This window comes from Polyodon spathula, chromosome 9, assembly GCF_017654505.1.
Source record: "Polyodon spathula isolate WHYD16114869_AA chromosome 9, ASM1765450v1, whole genome shotgun sequence".
Classification (NCBI taxonomy): Eukaryota; Metazoa; Chordata; class Actinopteri; order Acipenseriformes; family Polyodontidae; genus Polyodon; species Polyodon spathula.
In genome coordinates this window covers 33,839,388-33,859,259 of record NC_054542.1, presented here as the reverse complement: position 1 = coordinate 33,859,259, position 19,872 = coordinate 33,839,388, and the positions used below count along the sequence as shown (strand labels likewise).

At 35.0% G+C, this 19,872-nt stretch overlaps 2 protein-coding genes across 3 annotated transcripts in view; one reads left to right on the top strand and one right to left on the bottom strand.

The window, feature by feature from the left end:
• Positions 1-1,108: 1,108 nt before the first annotated feature.
• Positions 1,109-7,149, top strand: LOC121320695 (gamma-glutamylaminecyclotransferase-like). 2 transcript variants are annotated; one of them, XM_041259264.1, is made up of 2 exons: positions 1,109-1,395; positions 6,173-7,149. In XM_041259264.1, exons 1-2 carry the CDS (start codon positions 1,393-1,395, stop codon positions 6,668-6,670), a joined length of 501 nt encoding a protein of 166 aa, XP_041115198.1. In that variant the 5' UTR covers positions 1,109-1,392; the 3' UTR covers positions 6,671-7,149. The 2 variants fall into 2 exon arrangements, with proteins under 2 accessions (XP_041115198.1, XP_041115199.1); XM_041259265.1 differs by having other exon boundaries at positions 1,113-1,357.
• Positions 7,150-7,499: 350 nt separating this feature from the next.
• The window catches only part of LOC121320693 (propionyl-CoA carboxylase alpha chain, mitochondrial-like), a 150,132-nt gene continuing 137,759 nt past the window's right edge, over positions 7,500-19,872 (bottom strand). The window contains exons 22-24 of the mRNA XM_041259262.1: positions 16,677-16,817; positions 7,944-8,021; positions 7,500-7,684 (exon numbers count right to left, since the gene is read on the bottom strand). Of these exons, the coding sequence (XP_041115196.1) occupies positions 7,616-7,684; positions 7,944-8,021; positions 16,677-16,817 (288 nt within the window). The 3' untranslated portion in view covers positions 7,500-7,615. The remainder of the gene's footprint in view (positions 7,685-7,943; positions 8,022-16,676; positions 16,818-19,872) is intronic.

Genomic DNA, 19,872 nt, shown 5'->3' with positions numbered 1-19,872 from the left:
CTATACGGCCTTCATTGTACGATTAAATACTGATAAAAAATAAAAATAAAAATAAATCAAATGATTGCTTATGTTGGCTTTTTTTTAAGGGTGTGTGTGTGTGTGTGTGCTGTTCTTCAATGAATAGGATATAGCCAGAATACCTGATGCAGCATGCCACAAATAGGTACTTCCTTGTAATTCTACTTTCATTTACAATCTCATTATATTATTATTATTATTATTATTATTATTATTATTATTATTATGATTGGTAGTAGTGACAAATATTGGACATCTTACTTCTCTTTTGCATACCTGTATTGTCTCTTGCTAGATTTGCACCTCCAGATTCTGACAAATACTTTTAGAAAACCAGGAGCAACTTCTACTCTGGATCAAAGTTATAACGCTCTGCGGCTGTCTGCCAATGTGGATAACGATCGAAAAACTAACTAAAAAAATGAAAAAAACTATGGAATTTTGATGTTGTAAAAGTGTATGAACCCTGAGATACTGTACCCATATTGAGTACAGTGTACTTTGTACAAATCACAGTCCATAGGTCAATTATGGGCAACCTGACATTTTTTTCGACAACCAAATGTCTGTAATGGACTGCCCGAAGTGCAAGTACCATTCATTACCAAAATGTTGCGAGCCCTGCTTTAACAATACCATATAAAACGATGCACAACGAAAATAACTCGTACTGACTGACTACATAAACTGACAGACATACGCTGCTTAAAATAAAACATGAGCTTGGTACGTGAACTTAAAAAAAAAATAAAAGTACAAATAACAGAATACTCTTTTGAAACTTGTTTTAAACTAAGGTATTATCTACTAAAGTTTAAAGGTATTTCCTGACTTAAGGAACCCTAACTTTTAATCTTATGAAAACTTTTAAATTTATGAAACGCTTTCTTTGTACTGCTCGACTCTAACTCCAATTTTTGTAACTCTCCAATCCATTCTCTCTCTCTTTTTTTTTTTTTTTCTCTCTCTTTTTCTTGAGACTTCCTCCCACTCTTGCACGGACTATTGCTATTGGCTCTCGGGAGATCATTTTAACACACGACGCCTCGTTGGCTATGATAACACCTCTCCACCTCTGAGTCTGCTCTGCTGCAAACAGGTCCTAAAGCCATGTATGTAGAGTCTATATGGAATTTCTGCATATACGTGTTTTACCACTGGGCTACACTTGCTAAATCAAATGATACGGGATTGTTCTGAATACTGTAAGAAGCGTCAGGGGGAACTATTTTGTCCAAACACACTATCTGTACTGTTTGTGTTGGGAACTCATTGAGTTATTCACTAAAGAAGAGGCAAAGATCAGCGCAGGTGTATATTAGAGAAGAATAACATTGTAAGTAGCCTGCACTGAAGAGAGGGATACCTTTTATGGTGGGTTTAAATATATGTACAGGATATGTACAGTATGTAATTGTACAGTAAACTGATTTGTTTACATTTGTTTACATTAAAGGCGTGCAGGCAGGCGTCGCAATGAACGTCTGAGTTTTGATTTTGCTTTCTGGAATGCATCTGTTTTGATTTAAATAAGTAATTAATAATGTATTTACTGGGTGACAGACAATGTACAAATAACATGCCCTGTGGTGCACCCCTCTGACGTACATGTATAGGTATATTTTGAATAGTTTAGTACATTTAGGTTAGTAAATTTCAGTTCCTGGCAGTGTATCTCGATCATTGTAGCTAGATCAGATGATTCATTTTTATAATCCGACTGCTTTACACAAATAACCTCGACCTTAGTACTGCCGAAACTACTGAGGAAAGTTTATATTTTTGCACGGATATCATTTTCACAGTTGAGTACCAATGCTGTGTTGTCAAAGTGAAAATCTACCGTTTTCTGCCACATTATTTAAATTTAAACCACACCACAGATATAGGTATGGTAAGTAAAAAATAAAAACGTTTTCTTTATAACTGCTATAGATTAAGGCAGTGACAGGGTTTGGATCTTTACGAACGAAGCATATTTCACCTTTGGATAGCAGGCTCATGTGGTTGGTTATCATGCCTGTGTTTGTTTTTCCAAATTAATATTTGAGTTTCTGAGTGAAGGGTTGCTGAGGGGAGATCGTGGCCTCTATTTCAAAGGAGTCTTCATTCCACTGGAGCCTCTGTAGTTCATGTAAGAAAGGTGTTTTGCAAGAAAGCTTTCTAAAGTGTTTGCTGAGGAGAGGAAGGGGTCACCCTGAGCAGGAAGCTCTTGTCTGTGGTAGAAAAGAAAACAGCAAAAAACAGAATAAAAGCATCAAAGAGCTAGCAGGATGCTGTCCCTGGAGTCATCCTTGGCACACCAGCTCTTCTTGAAAGTTACTACTGAGTGAAGGATGACCTCAAGACAAACTTCAGTCAAATAGTCTGCTCTCAGGTTTAAAGTTCAGTACATTTTTATTTTTTCACCTGCTTCCTACAGCTTTCAGGAAACTTTTGAAGACTCTGTAACTGTACCTTGCTAAAGAGCCAACACCAAACCCCTTTACACATAAAGTAAAATTCACAGTAAAGTATGGAATAGAAGAATATGTGTGTGGGTGTGTTCATTGGATGATAAATGGTTAAAGGATATGGCCAGCATCAGTTTTTAGGGTTGCATTTCAGCAAAACCAGTACTTTGTCATCTGATAAGTTGTTTTTTAAATTATTTTATTTATTAAGCAGCTAAGAGGATTATGACAACCATAGGTATGAAATTACATTGCAAACTCACAATTGTGTTTTTTTCTTCTGTGCATAAAGTTATTTTTTTTTAACAATCCCTGTAAGGGATGCGTTTAAACAGATACAATCTCATCAGCTATTTCACATGCCGATTTCCTTTTTTGTGTGTTATGGAATCTCCTCGGGAGACCTAACAGTGCACTTTACTCTGACCAGTAACCACAGATGGCTGCTAGGTTGTGGTCATGTGACCTTACGCGTTGAAATATTGGCTTTATACTCGATGCACGACTGTATGCCATGATAATTTCAAGTTTGACTGTGGTTATTGTACAATAATAATGAACTGTTTTGTGGCAGTAGTCTGACACTGTGTCAAAGCCTCATTTGAGGGACTTCATAATCAAGGGTTACATTTAGGATGTATGCTAAGTGCTGTCGACCATAACACTGATCAAGGAGGTCACAGGATTTCAGTTTTGGGGGTATAACATCGGTAGGTACACAACTGCATTTTGTTGAGATTCTTTCATTCAAGTTCCATAACTGGTGTTAAAATAAAAGAAAAAAAAGCCTACCACCTTCAGGAAACTTTGTTTTTGTTCACAAAAAAGCCAATTTCTAGTTTAGGCTGAGCCATGTAGTTAATGTTATTTAAAAGCGAGTTCCTAATTCATTGTAAACATGCAGGTTATTACTTTCACCCCCTGATGCTTTTACAGTATATATGGAAGTCATTTTGCCTTTGAGGATTTTTTTTTTTTTTTTTTTTAAGTCTGTGATATATTTAGTGGCAGCTCAGGCAAAGCAAAGAAGGAAGCTGTCAGAAATAAATGGTCCATTATACTGTTTTCATTTTTATTGAAACTATTTAAAAAGTCGGCATTATACTCAATACTGTTGAACAAGTTTCTTGCTGCAGCAGTTTCGATTAATGGCATGACACAGAAGTAAGCAGCTGCAATACACTTGTCAGAAGAAACGGATGAAAACCCCACATAAACTACTGTTAGTAATACTTAGAGCAACTGACTATCAAATGACCTGTATGGAACAACCACATTAAACATTACAATATTTGTGATCAGAATATACCTTATCAAATTGCCAATATATAATTTTCTTTTTTGTTTTATACAGTGCTCTAATATAGCTACACTTACCGTAGTACTTATCTTTTAATAGCATACCGAGGCTTCGTACAGATGCATTCATTGACCACTAGGTGGCTAAATAGTACCACACACACACAGTATTTGACATTTAGAACCAGAAATGTTGATTCTATAAAACATTCCGATTTTTTTATACAGTATTGTATTTGCAATGCAAATGTTGTTCCTTGTCTTACGGCCAGGCAGTGTTTTTTTTTTTTTTTAGCATTCCACATTGCTTTGAAAAAAAGAGAGTTGTATTCAGATCAGCAGCTGTAATATGTACACCTGTAAAGTTTTAACTCTAGGCTGGTAGTTCTTGCACAGTGGTTTACCTAGGGAGCAGGGATGTCAAAGATGGCTGAGCTAATACAACCCTGATTCAGTTAGAACAGTAGTACTGTTTTAATACTTTCTCTACTTTTTTATGATTTAGTTGGATGAAGTGTGTGCTTTAATAGTTACAGACAGCTGTGTGGGCAACAGCAGACTATTAGCTGTAGTGTGGGTCTGCTGTTTAATTCATATTGACAGATAATTCCAATCAACTCTTTCTTTAACCAGGAAAAAACAAAAAAGTTCTAATTTTAAAGAACGTCATGATGAATAAATATATCGGCTTATGTAATGTTTTTTTTTTCTTTACACTTAGTTATCATTATATTTATTTTTTTAATTTGGTGGTTGCCAATTATTTTTATTATTTTCTCCCGGAATAATTAGAATATACAATTATTATTTTTAAGCTTGGCTCACCGCTGCCACTTCTGTTCACACTGTAGACTGACTGTGCAGCCACCTCGGAGAACAACGCAGCTCCGGGCAGCTGACGGGCAAGTCCACTCAGCATTTGAAAAATTGTATATAAGGCGCATTGTGCATTTCACGCACTGTGCCTTTACCGGATGCGCCACTCGTATTTACAGTGTATTTACTCAGTACAATGGTAATACTACAGTATGAATTTCAATATCTGATCATAACAAACACAGACATGCATTTTTTTCACTGTATGCCCTAAAAAAAAAAAAAAAACCTGTAACCTTGGTGATTGCTGCTTCAGTGCTAATTGCAGCATATCCAACGGTTTATTAAACTTGTCAAATAAAACATACTAGGCTGTAAACCAAAAATCTGAGGCAATTGAAGTTTGAGCTCTACTGAGCCCCATTGTGAACACTGTGTACCAATCACCAGTGGAAACTCCCAGCATTACAATTTAACCAGTTAAACTCAGTACAAATGCAAATGTATAAATAAAAATACTGTTTCTTTCTATTCTTCTCCCCATTTTGATCAAGTCAAATAAATAGTTTGTGCTACTGTTGTTGCTCTGCCCCTTTAAGTTCTAAAATCACGTATATTAATAACGAATCAATGGAGAGAGCACGTTTAGCCCTGAACAACTGGCTCACTGTGTAGACATTTTAGGGGGTTTTAGACCATTTATTTTGAACATATTAGCTTTGACAAGCAGCGACTTGGTCTGTGGTGCTGCACACACAAGAGCAGTAATCCCCTAATGTGTATTAATTGCACGGTTGAATCGTTAATTATGACCCTTTTCACTTGGTCCGCTGCAGCCTAGGTACTTTTTGACGTGTAAATTGCCTTGCTTTGTAGGAACAACTTGTATTTTTTTATAATATTGCAGGAAAAGATTATAAAGATTCTGTAGATTGCTCATTTTTGTTTCTAATTTAGGGGTAGAATGTGGGAAATGTCAAAAAAGTACAGCTGTTGTCTTATGGTTGTTTGTAAGCTTGAATTGATTATTCTCTGAGAAACAAGGCGGCAGTTGTAATAGATTCTAATGCAATGGCCAGGGAAATACAATAAAATAGTACCCCTTCTACCACTGTTTTGTTAATAATAATAATAATAATAATAATAATAATAATAATAATAATAAATAATAATAAGTGAAAAACAAAACAAAACAAAAAAACCCCAAGGAAACCAGGAACTAAAAAAGCAATTTAACATAATGCAGGAACATCTCTAGCATAGTAACAACTTGCATATCATTACAGTTAATACTGGTACAGGGAAGAATGTTCCCAGTCTGTTGGGGAGAACCTTCATAGGTTGGGTTCCCTAATCTACAATAGAGATTTATCCCAGAACACCATGTAAAGGTAATGTACTGTAAGGAAAATCTTAGAAATTCAATTCATAAAGAATTCTCTGTCGTTGGTTATCATAAAAGTGGGTAGAGCCATGACTGTAAGATTATACAGTATATTGTGCAAATATTGAGCATTTCATATATTTTTTTCTTTGGTTTACATTTAACATTTTTACGTGTCTTCCCCACCCCCCCATTACAGAGTGGCTTCAGACCAGTAATCAAAATGGCTCAAGTCTTTGTGTATGGGACCCTTAAAAAAGGACAACCAAACTACTTCAGGATGACGGGTAGCACCAATGGGAATGCTGAATACTGCGGCAAGGCACACACGGTAGAGAAGTATCCCTTGGTGATAGCAGGCCCATACAACATCCCGTTCCTGCTGAATGTCCCTGGATCTGGGCACCAGGTTAAAGGAGAGATCTATTCTGTTGATAACCAGATGCTGCAATTTCTGGATGAATTTGAAGGCTGTCCACACATGTACCAGCGCACGCTGGTGAGGCTCCAGATAGAAGACTGGGAAAGTAACACTAGTTCACCAGAAGCCACACCAGCTGTTAACAGCATTGTAGAAGCCTTTGTGTACAGCACTACTACCTACCAGCCTGAATGGCTTAACCTCCCTTGTCATGACAAATATGATGCCTATGGGGAGCATGGATTACATTATTGTGAACCTGAAGCTAGAGATTAACACTCGAACAGCTAATTAAAGGGATCAGCTAATTAAAGATGATTTTTCTAATAGAATTTTAAAATAAACTTTCTTGTCACACTCCACGTAGGAAAAGAATCAATAACGTTGTGAAAGCATATATAGCAAGCACTGTCCACATGCAATACTAGTATTGTGTACCAATGAAATATCTCAGGAATTGTGATTTGAATACTATATTTTCCTAAGGAATAGAGCTGTTATCTGTAGAACACTGCATTAAATAACTTGCTTATACTTGTCAGAAATAAGTGCCTTTTTAGGAAAAAGAATCACACAATACACTTTTTAATTTATTTACATGAATGGAAATAAAGTTGTTATAAAATCGACAGTCAGCTGTACTGCTATAGTTCTATAGTTCTAGATCTGCTACTCCTTGCTGTTGTGGTGACAGTAGGCGCTAGTTAAAATGAAGCATGAAAATGAGTTCACATCATTTTTGCCCCCCCTCCCCCATAAAGAAATGAAATCCCAGGACTCTTTAAAGTTACAAAGTAAAGTGTTCAACTGTAAAAAAAAAAAAAAAAAAAAAAAAAAAAAAAAAAAAAAGGTAGCAGGCAACCTCTGACAACACGTTCCATCACATGTACCACATTGCGCTTTATAGTCACTTGGACTTGATGGACAAACACTTTTAATATCAAGGAAGAAATAAAAGGCAAACATTTTAAAAGTACTATACATTCCTCCGGGGGAATCCCTGTCTTCCTTTAGGGATATATATATATATATATATATATAAATATATATATAATATAGATTATATATATATATATATATATTTTAAATTAAAACCATTTATATAGGGAATGTTTTAATTTTACGGTAAATAGCTTTGTGTATGATTTAAATCTAGAAAGTGTAGTGCATTTAAATGTCCCAAATACATCCTCCCGAGATTTTGTTTGAAAATGCGCATATTTATTCTAATTCAACAAGTACATCGCCTTCTCCTACAGTTTCTCCAGCTTTGCAATGCACACTTTTCACCTGTAAAAATGAAGAAGGAAATGTATCAGTAAGCACAAGCTCTGTCTATACATATGCTTTAGTGAATCAAGTGTTTTTAAAAATTGTTTTTAGTCCTGTTATAATACAAAATAAAGTAATTAGAAATACCGTACTGTATGTGTGCAAGTGATTATTAGCTACTTGGTTGTAATAACTAAATAAATAATTACATTGTGTATATTGCATAAATCAGAATTCTTCCAATTTAAAATACCATTAGCACATCCATAAGAAATACCTTGGCAGCTTTGGCAGCAGTCATGCTATTCTGCATTTTCATTGCTTCAATCACACAGATTTCTTGTCCCTCTGCCACCTGCAGTATAAGCAAACAGTCAAAAGGTTCAAGAATTATTAATTGTTTTTACAATAGTTCTCTGTAATTCAACACACTAACATTAAATGTGCCTATGAGAGATGGCCCAAACACCACTTGAACATTAATGTAATACTAATCTAAAGAATAAAATGCTTTTCACTGGGACTTCACACTACATCGGTTTTAAGTTCCAGCAATGAATAATACAGCTTATAATCCATACTCCATCTTGAACTTGATCACAGTGGGAAATGGGGACAGCCTACCCTATTCCTGCTCTACATTAAACGAATTAACAAGCTACATGAACCTGAATAAAAAGGCAGCATGGAGGCCAGTTTAATTTTTGTTCAATTAGGAAGCTTACTAAGTAGTACTTTAAAAGTCCTATGAATTTTAAACAGACACTACAATAATACCTCCCCTTCAAGTTTAACAGCTGACTACATTTAAATAATTTTCTGCACCTTATCCCATTTGAGATACTGGTTACTTGAACTGCAAAAAGCAAATACTGTTACTTGATTTGCATCAGTTATACATTCTTGTTGTATTGCACAATGAACCACTGGAGCCTACTTTACTAATGGCTTCATAAGTCACATGATAAACACTTAACGATTATGACAAGACGTCTTCAGTGTTAAGTCTTATAAAATGGTTACAAGCCCTTTAAGTCTCTTTGATAAAACTAAATCGTCCGTGATGTACTTCTCCACCCAGAATCTAATTGATGTAAATTTTAAAGATTTAAAATCAGTATCTTTCATCCAGCTTACTGCATCCTCTCCTTTGACATGGGGTCAGGGTTCACATTCGCATCTGATTATCAAACTGGCACTCATTAGGCAGCAGCTTGCTTGACACCAAAATTAGTTAGCTTGAAGGAAAACTTGGCCCATTTAATCCACAATCTTGACATTTTAAGGAGGCCTGACTGTCAAATGCTATTTTGCCACATTCTGCAGACTTTCAAACATCTTTGACCGATGATTAATTGTGAGTGATGGGAAATAAAAATCCAGCAAAGCCAGCTGCTTGCCATGGTCAGCAAAATGATTATCATGGATATACACTGCCAATTTTACAGTTTTACTGGCAAGTCTTCGAAATGCAATTAAATCAAGTTATAAATAATATGGAAATCTATCAAACTCCATTTATTTTCAGAGTGAACACATTCCCTTGAGAATATTTTTTTTCTTAAATTGATGCTATGCAATTCTAATGGTTTCAAAGTATCCCTTTAAAAGATGGATCTTTCCACACAAAAGACAGTCTTTTTTTTTTTTTATGAACATAACTGAATCTCAGTCCACAAAGTCTTGAACATTTAAACATATTTACACACCAAATTTGTCAAGTGCATATATATATGCATATATATATATATATATATATATATATATATATATATATATATATATATATATATATATATTCATTGCAGATGACATGCAACAGCTGACTTATAACCGGAATATCTTCACACGTCGGTCCTTTGGATGGAAAAAGAAACAAAAAAAAAAAAAACCCAAAAAAACAACTGTTTCAGACTCCTCTGACCTCTTTCACATAAACAAACTGAATCAAGCATTTTACAGAAGGTATGCTGCATTGAAATGGGAATTTATTAACAGGCACCAGTTAATGTGCCCATTATTCATTTCTGTTAAGCATGAACAATGAAAAAAAAGGTCTGAAATTGCAGATGCAAAGCCTGACTGCACAGTGCCCAACTTCTTAATTTCAACCTTTGAAGAGGCAAAATAGGGTGATACAGTTACTGGACAAGGTTTACAGTAACAGCTGTGGTCTTCCCACAAGGGGGTGGGCATTTCACTGGGCTGTGGTCTGCTTGGAACAGATGGATAAATACATCAGCGCTCCCTTAGCAAGTACTGTTACTGAAAAAATATCTACCTTCCCAAGCACAAAGGAATAAGCTTTGTGTTTCGATTGCAATGAGCGAGGTATTCTTGTACAGTAAATAGTGATCTATGTCTATGAATGGCGGGCACAAAGGGAACACTATGCGTCAAGAGGTGGTGGTGTGTTTTTTTTTTTTTTTTTTTTTATTTATGCTCATCTCCAGAACTGTGAAGGCTGCATAGGAATCGGTGCCAGTGGCATATGGCTTTCCACAGTGCTAAACATTCATACAAAAGACAGGTTCATCAGTCATTGGAGTATCCGGATGAAAAAAAATTAGGGCCTGATGGATGGTATTTAGAGCTTACCTGCTGCTAGTCTTTTACACGAGAAACACAGGTTTCGAAGCCCACATGACATGAGAAACTGCAGACCGTGAAACACAACACTTGCAAGCTCACATCATGGGCGGGTTATACCACATAATAAATAAGCTATTTAAACCCTCTGTAAGGAACCCTGGGTCAGGCCTGCACAGGCCAATTAATGCACAGCATCTGCTGCATAGAGGCAGCACGTGAAGAACTTCCGAATGATTCAGGCAATTAAAGCAAAACCGTTTCCTGCCTGTTCAAATGTTTCATTGCTAGAGTAAGCACCAAATCGTTCTGTAGATTAGAACAAATTAAGTCATTCTTTGAGAATCTTTATTTATTTCTATGGCATAGTCCTTCCTTTGTTCTTTCTTTGGTCCAGTGTTTTTCTGCCAAATTTAACAGAAGGCTCTGAGGGGTGACAGAGGTCCACTACACTATCACCTTCTGCCGCAGTGCAGCTACCCAAGAAGGAGAATCATTCTGAACCCTGCTGATTGCTCTACAAAGTGAAAATCCTTTAATTAGGGTTTTTATTCTCCCTTTTTTCTCCAGGTTTACTAGACCTGGGTGACATTCGCCTTAAAAACATTAACAAAGCAATTAGGCACAAACCTGGTGCCAAGTTCAATTCAACGTCTATTTTTATTCACATGAAAAATATTTACCATAATACTCATGTTTATGGGCGATTGCATGTCAAACCATTTAAGGAAATGAAGATCTCAGCATTTGGTTTACTTGTTAGAAAAATAAAAATAAATTTACTTGCAATATTTAAATGTACTTCAGTTTCAATCTGGTAAAATGCTGATTTAAAGAGAAATTCAAACAGGAGGTAAAATGCTAGATAGTTTACCTAGAACGAACCTAAACCAGCTTGTATATTAACATTTTCACGTTTTCTGTAACTTCATCAAAGCTACAATGAGACAAGCCTCTCAATAACACGTCTCTCTTTTAATAGGGTTTGAGATTCTGCTAAAAACAAATATGAAAAATGACAGTTTAACACTGTATAAATTAGCACTGCAATACTTGATATCTCCTGCAGGGGCTGTCGAGCCTGTATATTTAAAGTTACTGTTTATTTCTTGAATTGTTTTTCCAAATAAAAATTAACCTACAGCAAGAAATATTTTTCAGGATATGTTTTGTGTTATTTGGGAGCATACTGTGCTATGCTTGTATTTCAATCTACACAGTATGTACTTTGTAGTGTATTTTGTTTGTGTAACTTATTTGGCCTCACCAGTTCCACCAAGATGTAAAGTTTTGATTCTATCAGATTGTAACACCATCCCTGAGAGTTACACAGGCTGATGAGACAACAAACAAACAAAACAACCAAACACACGAGACAACAAAGAGACAAACAATGCCTCTCCTTACAGTAACTAATGGGGACACATTTTTCAATAGAGCAAGCCTCTCTTAAATGTAATCTGTCTGACAGTAACTGGGATACAAACCAAAGATCTCTTGGCTAATCCTTTGCCCTTATTACGGAATACTGTCCCTGTTCCAAACCTTTGTTTCTCTATTATCTGCATCTCTGAATCAATAAAACTATCTCTGCATACTTTGTATAATTTAAATCATCATGATGCCTCCACTAAAATGTACAGTTTATTTCTTTAATTATAATAATAATAATAAGAATAATAATAATAACCAGCACCACCACATAATTAATTAATAGTTATTGTTTCCTGGTCAGTCTCTTTCTATTTTGTTAAAAGTGAACGAGAATGATTTAAAACGATGTATACATTTACATTGTATCACCATGATTTGGTTGTGTTGTTGCTGTGTTAATCAAGGTAAAAGTGATAGCACAGTTTGAGAGCTCATACTGTTTATTCAATTATACAAACACGCAAAAGTCTTTGATTTGGTGTAAGTGGCAACTTTACTTTTTAAATTTGATTTACCAGTACATGTTTGGGTTGAAATTTTTGGTAATAAACCACCTAGATTACAGCTCAGGTGAATTAGTGAGCATGTGACCTCTAGGACACTTCAGTCTGTTGGTGCTTAAGAATAATTTCCATGAGACAGAATTTGAGTGGCTTCAGCTTTCCCTCTCTCCCTTTCTCCAGAGCAGAATGGGTCACCGCTGGGTGGTAGCAGTGTGGTGGGATGCATGCCCTGTGGCTAACTGCTCTGGGTATAAACACTGACCCAGGTTGCCATTGCTGTCACTGTGGCCCTTTTCACAACCATTATGTACAAGAAAAAACAAAAAGTTGAATAACTGGGACACAGGTTTCCTCAAGACTGTGTTCAGGCACAAAGGAACACTTGGGTTTTTGCTATTTCAGTCTGCTGTATTGTATTATCCAGTGCTGTCAATTAGACACCTCTAATGAGCACTAAATATAAAGAAAAGTGGGGAAAAAACCAAGTAGAGTTGGATAACTAGTTCAGAAAGAGTTTCACTGAAGACACAAAGGAACCGCTAAGCCAGTACCTCAGACTTGTTTAGATCGCATTAGTCACTATGCTTCTCAAAAGGAGGGAGAGGAGTCTGGTCCACAGTGGGGGGGGTTGGGTTGTGTTTCATTTCTTAAATGTTTTAATGTTGTGAATAAAACATTACACTTGTAACCAGTTAGAAAACGTACCATTAAAAGCCCTCTAATAAAGTGGTATGACTTACAAATGAATACAGTATTTCAGTGTACAAACACATTCGTACAATGTGTGTGCATATGGAATAGATTTCGAATAAACATTGATAATAATATATATATATATATATATATATATATATATATATATATATTATGACATGCTGTTTTCTTTTTCACAATGGTAAAGCTAACTTTAAAGCTAAACTACAAATAACCCTAGTACACTGTTTTTTTTTTTTAAAATCTATTCATGAAAGAGCACTTGCATTCTTAGTCCTAGTACCAGGCAGACAGTGAACTTTTACAACAATGCCTGAAACTTTTTTGTGTTTTCTACTTCTTTCTAGGCTAGATGTGAAATAAAAAGAAAAGATTCTTGTTTTACATCTTTTAATCCCTTCAGCTGAGCCGGTTGCAATAAGACAATCACTGCCACACCACAAACTCCCAATTGTCACTGGCTGGCCCTGGTTATTTCTCAGAGAAGCCAGACCCTCGCCAGGGTACCAGGTGTTGCATTGAGCTCCTCTCACTACACAACAGCTCAGTAGGCAGGTAGCCGCTGCTACAATGAACTGCAGTACTTCCTCACTGCAGTGCACGCTCGTTGAAAGGGAGCGGGGTGTAATTGGGCATCCCTTATGTACTTTGAGGGGAAATGGAGGGCTTGTATCTTCAGTGCAGTCAATTCATCATAAAAAGAAAACCATACGGCATGTATGTTAGGCACATACTGTAGGTTTGGGGGGGGGGGGGGGGGGGGGGGGGGGGGAAGCAAAAATAAGAATAATTAATCTTTTCACCAAATCAGATTCAAGGGTTCGATTAGGGAAGAAAGGTGATTGCAATTTGAATCTATTCAAAAGGTGTAAAAAAAGTAAATAAATATAAATAAATATAAATAAAATAATTGTTAAGCAGTACTCTACCATGTTCCAAACTACATGTTTTTTATGTATTTCTTCTGTTTTTTCATAGTACACCACTGCACTGAATCCCCAAAATACTTTCCCCTCTGCCAATAGTCGATTCATTTAGTTTAATGCAGGAATTAATGGCGTAATAGCTTTTGCGAGATAATATCTTGTGTTTACTTATTTTTGCGCTGCATTTATTTATTCAATCATATTTTAAGAAAGAATATTGTTCAAGTCAGGAAAAAAAAAAAAAAAACTTTTTCAGCATGAAGCTATGGACGCAAGGATATGGATAACAACATATTAACAGTATTTCAAACTCTCAAGTGAAACAAAAAGACAACAATCTGGCCCATTGACAGATAGTGTTCAAATGTGAAAATGTACATGCTGATGCCCTGGCCGCAGGGCTGCTTTTTAATCTTTTCTTTTATTTAAAAAAATAAGATAAAATAAATAAAAAGTAAAAAAAAAGCCTGGTCGAAGAACATCTCAGTTTCACCACTTCCCAGCTATATTATTTTCAAGGAAAATTAACTTATTAACTAGAAAAGGGGTTACTGTAAGGGCTGTTTCAACAGGAAACTAAAAGAAGTGTTAAACAAAATCAAAAGATAAAATGCTGGAGAGTGTGGTTGTTAATAAAGAGCTTGTTAAATGTTATGTATCCCTCTATGAACAGCTGAACCTGGACAAGCCAACCCTGACGAACAGGCAAAACATGCCAACTAAGTCCAGACCAGCCTAGCACATATTTAACCCAGATAGCTGATACTACTCTGTTTCCATTCTAACTCACAAGGTTAGTGTTAGAGAGGAAATATTTAACTTTAGTCCCTTTCAACACAGTAAATGTGTTTTTGTAATTAAAGCCACACAATTAAAATTGACAACCTAAGGTCAGAGGATCACATAATATGCTGGTCAAATGTTCGGCTACGCAAAGCCCACGGCAAACAGCTGCAGAAGGAAAGCGCACACACTTAAAAAAAACAACAACGTGGACTTTGTCCCAGCCTACTCCTCATGGAGTAAGGTTTTTTTTTTTTTTTTTACTGTATATGTATTATAATCTACACCACAACTACTACTGCACTGACTTCACTCCCCTTTCTTATTACGAAATCCAAAACCTTGTCTTGCAAATACAGTACTTCAGAATTCAGCCCTATAAGCCTTTATACAAAAGAGACACCACTAATGTATAATAATAATAATAATAATAATAATAATATAATAATAATAATAATAATAATAATAAACAATACAAATGTGTAGAAATACATTTACCCAATTGTTGTTAAGTAAAATTGAAAGAATAGGAGCACGCTAAAAGAGCAATGTTCTTGTATTGACTGTGTGCTATAGGCTCAAGTAAATATACAGAATGTCGTAAAAAGTCAAGCACTCATCAGGTGTCTGCTGTTAAGCTTATATATGTATTATAATATTAACATCATTATGAAAAAACAATGAAGCGCATTCACGCAGACGCATTTCGGCCAATGGCCTGCAACAGTGCAGTAACACAATATATGATACTTACATACTTATAAATACTTTCAAATCGACGTTTTAAAATCATAATAATATGTTAGAGCAGCTTCTATTCAAGTTATCTGGCAGTATATCAAATCATATTTATTTTTAGGATGTGCAAATTTTTTTACTTGTGTGTGTCTATTACTATCACATGTAGGCTTAAATAACCATATTCTTAATTTAAAAAAAAAAAATAAAAAAATAAAAAAATCACTGTATAAAAAAGTGAATAAATAAAAAATACCTACAAATATCACTTCCTTTCTCTTAAGTATAGACAGATACACACACCCAATCAAGAATACAACTATTGCTCGTTTAAATAAAAGCTTTTCCAATTAAACTGGAACATGCTCTACTCTTTAATTTTACTATTCCATATCCATTCTTTAAATTGACAAATTGCTATTCCCTGTTGAAAACAAGCACAGCTTACTGATAATCTTCCTTAACAGCATGTGAAAGGCTATCCTAGTCTTTAAACATTCATTTAAGCATACGTTTCAAACAGTGAAAAGCAGAATGCAGGTACATTTAAGTAAAGTTGACACTGCCTTTTAAAAAGTGCACTGTTCCTTCTCAACAACTCAGCCGTGAAATTATAATGGCCCTCTTTCAACAGCCAGGGCTATTACAACCGATAAAGAACATTATTCAGACACTCGTTTGAAATTGTGTACTTTTGCTGCCGTTTGAACAACTTGGAAGTAGCCTGGTAGCCTACACTGTAGCCTGAGCAATAATAGATGAAGCTGAATAAAAGAACGCTTGAAAAACGCACAGGATATCCCCCATGACTGTTTTGTTTAAAACACTAATTTGATAGCCAGAAATGGTATCATGATTATTTTCCCAACTACCGATAGTAATGTGATTTAGTTTACTTCTGCACAAGAAAGTGTATCACTATCACATGAATACAATTAAATCAGACACGCCAGGGAACAGATATTTTATTTTTTAGTTTAGTCTTTTTGAAACACAAATAGCTCATATAACAGTTATCTTTACTGTCTCTGAAGTGCCGTATCAAGTCAGAAATAAAAACAGGCTGCTGTGTGAATTTATTAATTTCGTACAGTGGCAAATTTTATATAAATATATATGTGTGTGTGTGTGTGCAAGTATAATACAAACTCATAATGAACCTTTATAATGGAATAATAGAAGGACAGACAATACAAACAGGATTTTTCAAATCTTATCTAGTTGACCAAGATACTGTATTTTATTAAAGTGTCAAAGCTTTGTTTGATGCCCATCATTATGAGACCCTAACAGCACAGATAACAATAGTAGCAATTTACTTACTGCATCCCCAGGTTTGACAGAGACAGTCACTACTGTGCCAGGCATTGGTGATCTCAGGATGCTGCTGGTGTCCTCTGGTACTTTTTCGGGCATGTGTCTGCTCAGCTCGGCTGCCAGTTTGCTCAGCACCCGGACGTTAAACTGAATGAAAAAAAACACATTTTTTAAATTTTTTATTTTATTGTCAATACAAAACAAAGAACATGTGTTTAAAATAATATATGAAATATTAACTAAATAAAATGCTATATTAGATTATTATTTTTTTTTTTTTTTTTAAGATTTCACAGCAGGATTGTGTTTATTTTCTTTTTAAGATAAAAATGACTTACAGCTGGGATAAAGCATTTTAACCCTCACACTGCACTGTTACAGGGTACATTCCTAGGAATTAAATCTATACTGTACAATATGGAGTGGGTTACACCTCAAAGGACAGAGATTATCAGTGTGATAGTTATTTATGTACATGCATCATTATTACCACGTCTTACCATAAAAATTATACTTTCATAGCGTCCTATATTTATCTATTCCAGGACACTGTACGATAAAATAGTGAAGCCACAAATCTAAATTATAAGAGACTGATCAACAAGATATGTCTTCTGCCTAACCTTATCTTATTGCCGGTATTATTTGTATTATTGTTATTATAATAACATTTTATTATTATTATTAATAATAATAATAATAATAATAATAATAATAATAATAAAACCTATATATATATATATATATATACACACACACATACATACACATACAGACACACACACAATTAATAATGTAACAAACTAAGATCAAATGATGCAGCTACTTTTTAAATCCCTACACTGAGATCTACTATGGGCTAACGTGCCTTTGTATATCAAGCATCTCGTCTTTGGAATTCATTCCCTTCAAGCATAAAAATGGCCTCTTTACAATATCTGTTTTAAATCTGAACAAGGTTGCAAATCCACAATCATATTAATTGGAATTGTTTAGACCTTTTTATGCATTTATTTTGTATTATTGTCTGTTTGATAGTTTTAACAGTTTTTGTCCTGTTTGAATGATCTGCCTATTTTTGACATTGATTTTATAAATGTTATATTTTGATGCCAGGACTCCCTTGTAAGCGAGATGCAGATCTCCTGGGTAAATAAATAACTAAAATTAAAAAAAATACAAAATGAAAAATTGTACAGTGCATTTGGCCACGGTGCAGTAAAACTAGAAATCCAGCAGATGGCAATAAATGTCTGTTTTAGATATTGTAATCTGTTTTATTTTTTGGTCAGCTAGCATAAACAAACATAACAGTGCAGAAAAAAGAGCATGTAAATATAGTGAATTATTCATACCGTGCCACAACCACTCTTTGCTAAGAAATATCAAAGATCAAATTAAAAATCCTGCTCCTTGGATGATATAATTGAAATGTTGGATGTGGTGAGGTAGTTCATTATAGATACAGTGACTCATAAAAAAAAATAATAATAATAATAAAATGCATCTTTTTATGTTTTTATTTTTTTACAAATAACAAACCATTTAAGGCTATTTCATAACAAATAATTATGTTTTTTGTTGCATCAAATGATGTATCAATAAGAATACATTTTCAAGCTTTAACAAATGTCAGAAATGTTCTATTGAAAAACCAATAATCTAAATTGTTAAACAATTCTAAATCAAAGCAAACTATTATAAGCCTTCCCAGAAAGTGAAAGCGTAGTAAAAGCTCTGCGGTTTCATGAAAAGCAGATCCAAAACACCCAGTACAAAGCACCTGTTTCATTTGCCTGGGAAAATAACATAATCTTTGAAGAAAATAGATTGATGTGGCACTTCTCATACGGCAGGCGCAGCTTGTGCACGTTGTTACGCTGGAGTACATATTTTGCAATCAGAACATGAGTATTAAATCTCTCAGGGAAATGAAAGCCTTCTGCTTGTATTAAATTCTTCTGAATCACAGGCTGGAGAAGCAAATGCTTGAAGCGCACACTCTTATGACAATCCAACAAACAGGCTATTTGTGCAGAATATCTACCAAAGATAATTGTACACTTATTGCAGAGCATTAAGCACTGAAGGAAGTGAAGAATGTATAATTACACTAGATTGTGCTGCCATTGTATTCTGAATTAGCTCCCATAATGTGTCCCATATTTGAATACTGAAATTAGTGGGCACAGTACAGTACAAATGACTTTATCCACATCATGGTGCATGCAGAATGTTAATATGTTTTTCCGCTATCCTAGAGGGGGACAAATAACCAGGAGGCAGGCTGGAGTGGGGTGAACTGGAAAGCTGCACAGTTGGGACTGGCACAATTAGAATACGTCACTTACAAACACAGCCTTATTGAAATACTGCACTACAGGATACAGCAACATTAGAATGCAGCGTTACTAAGACTGGCCCTGCTGGAATACTGCAATATCATTCCTTATCGGATTAAAAGACGATTTAACATAGCCCTATAGGAATACTGTACTAGCGGGCAAGCCTATCCAATTAGAACAGAGTTCTACTGGGCATTGTCCTGTTGGGATTCTATTGTACCATAAAAAAATTAAGAAATCTGCCTTTGTAGATGGCGCAGTCAGACTACTGCAGTCAGTTTGATCAATGTATCATATTTTAGACAAGTTGTATGAGAATATGCGGTAGAAGGCATCATAGCATGCAGTAAATGTTAATGACATGTTTTAACACTGGAGTGGACACATCAAGGTTCTTGGCCCACAGACCAGTTAATCTTCAGTTCTGAATCGTATTGAAGAGGCTAGTCAGAAGAAGAAAGTCCACCTATTGAGCAGATTAGCTGGGAGGAGTGGCAAAATATATCCTCCAGTCTTCTGCAAAAAGCTTGTATAGGGTATGACAATTTTCATCATATTCTCAAGTAAAATATACAGTTAATGTACAAATGTAGAGTAAGTACAAAAGATGAATTATTAATAAATAATTAAAATGTTTGCAACGTTAAATTAGATAAATATACAGAATAAACTTAAATATGTACAAATGATAGTGTTACTACATATTCACACGCCAGTTCTTACATATACTGTACATTTAATTGCGCACTATTATATAAAAGATACAATTAGAAAGGGTTTACAGTGCAATACGTCATCACATTTTTTAAATAACGGAATAAAAGTTTACACATTTATATAAACCTGTTAAGCACCCC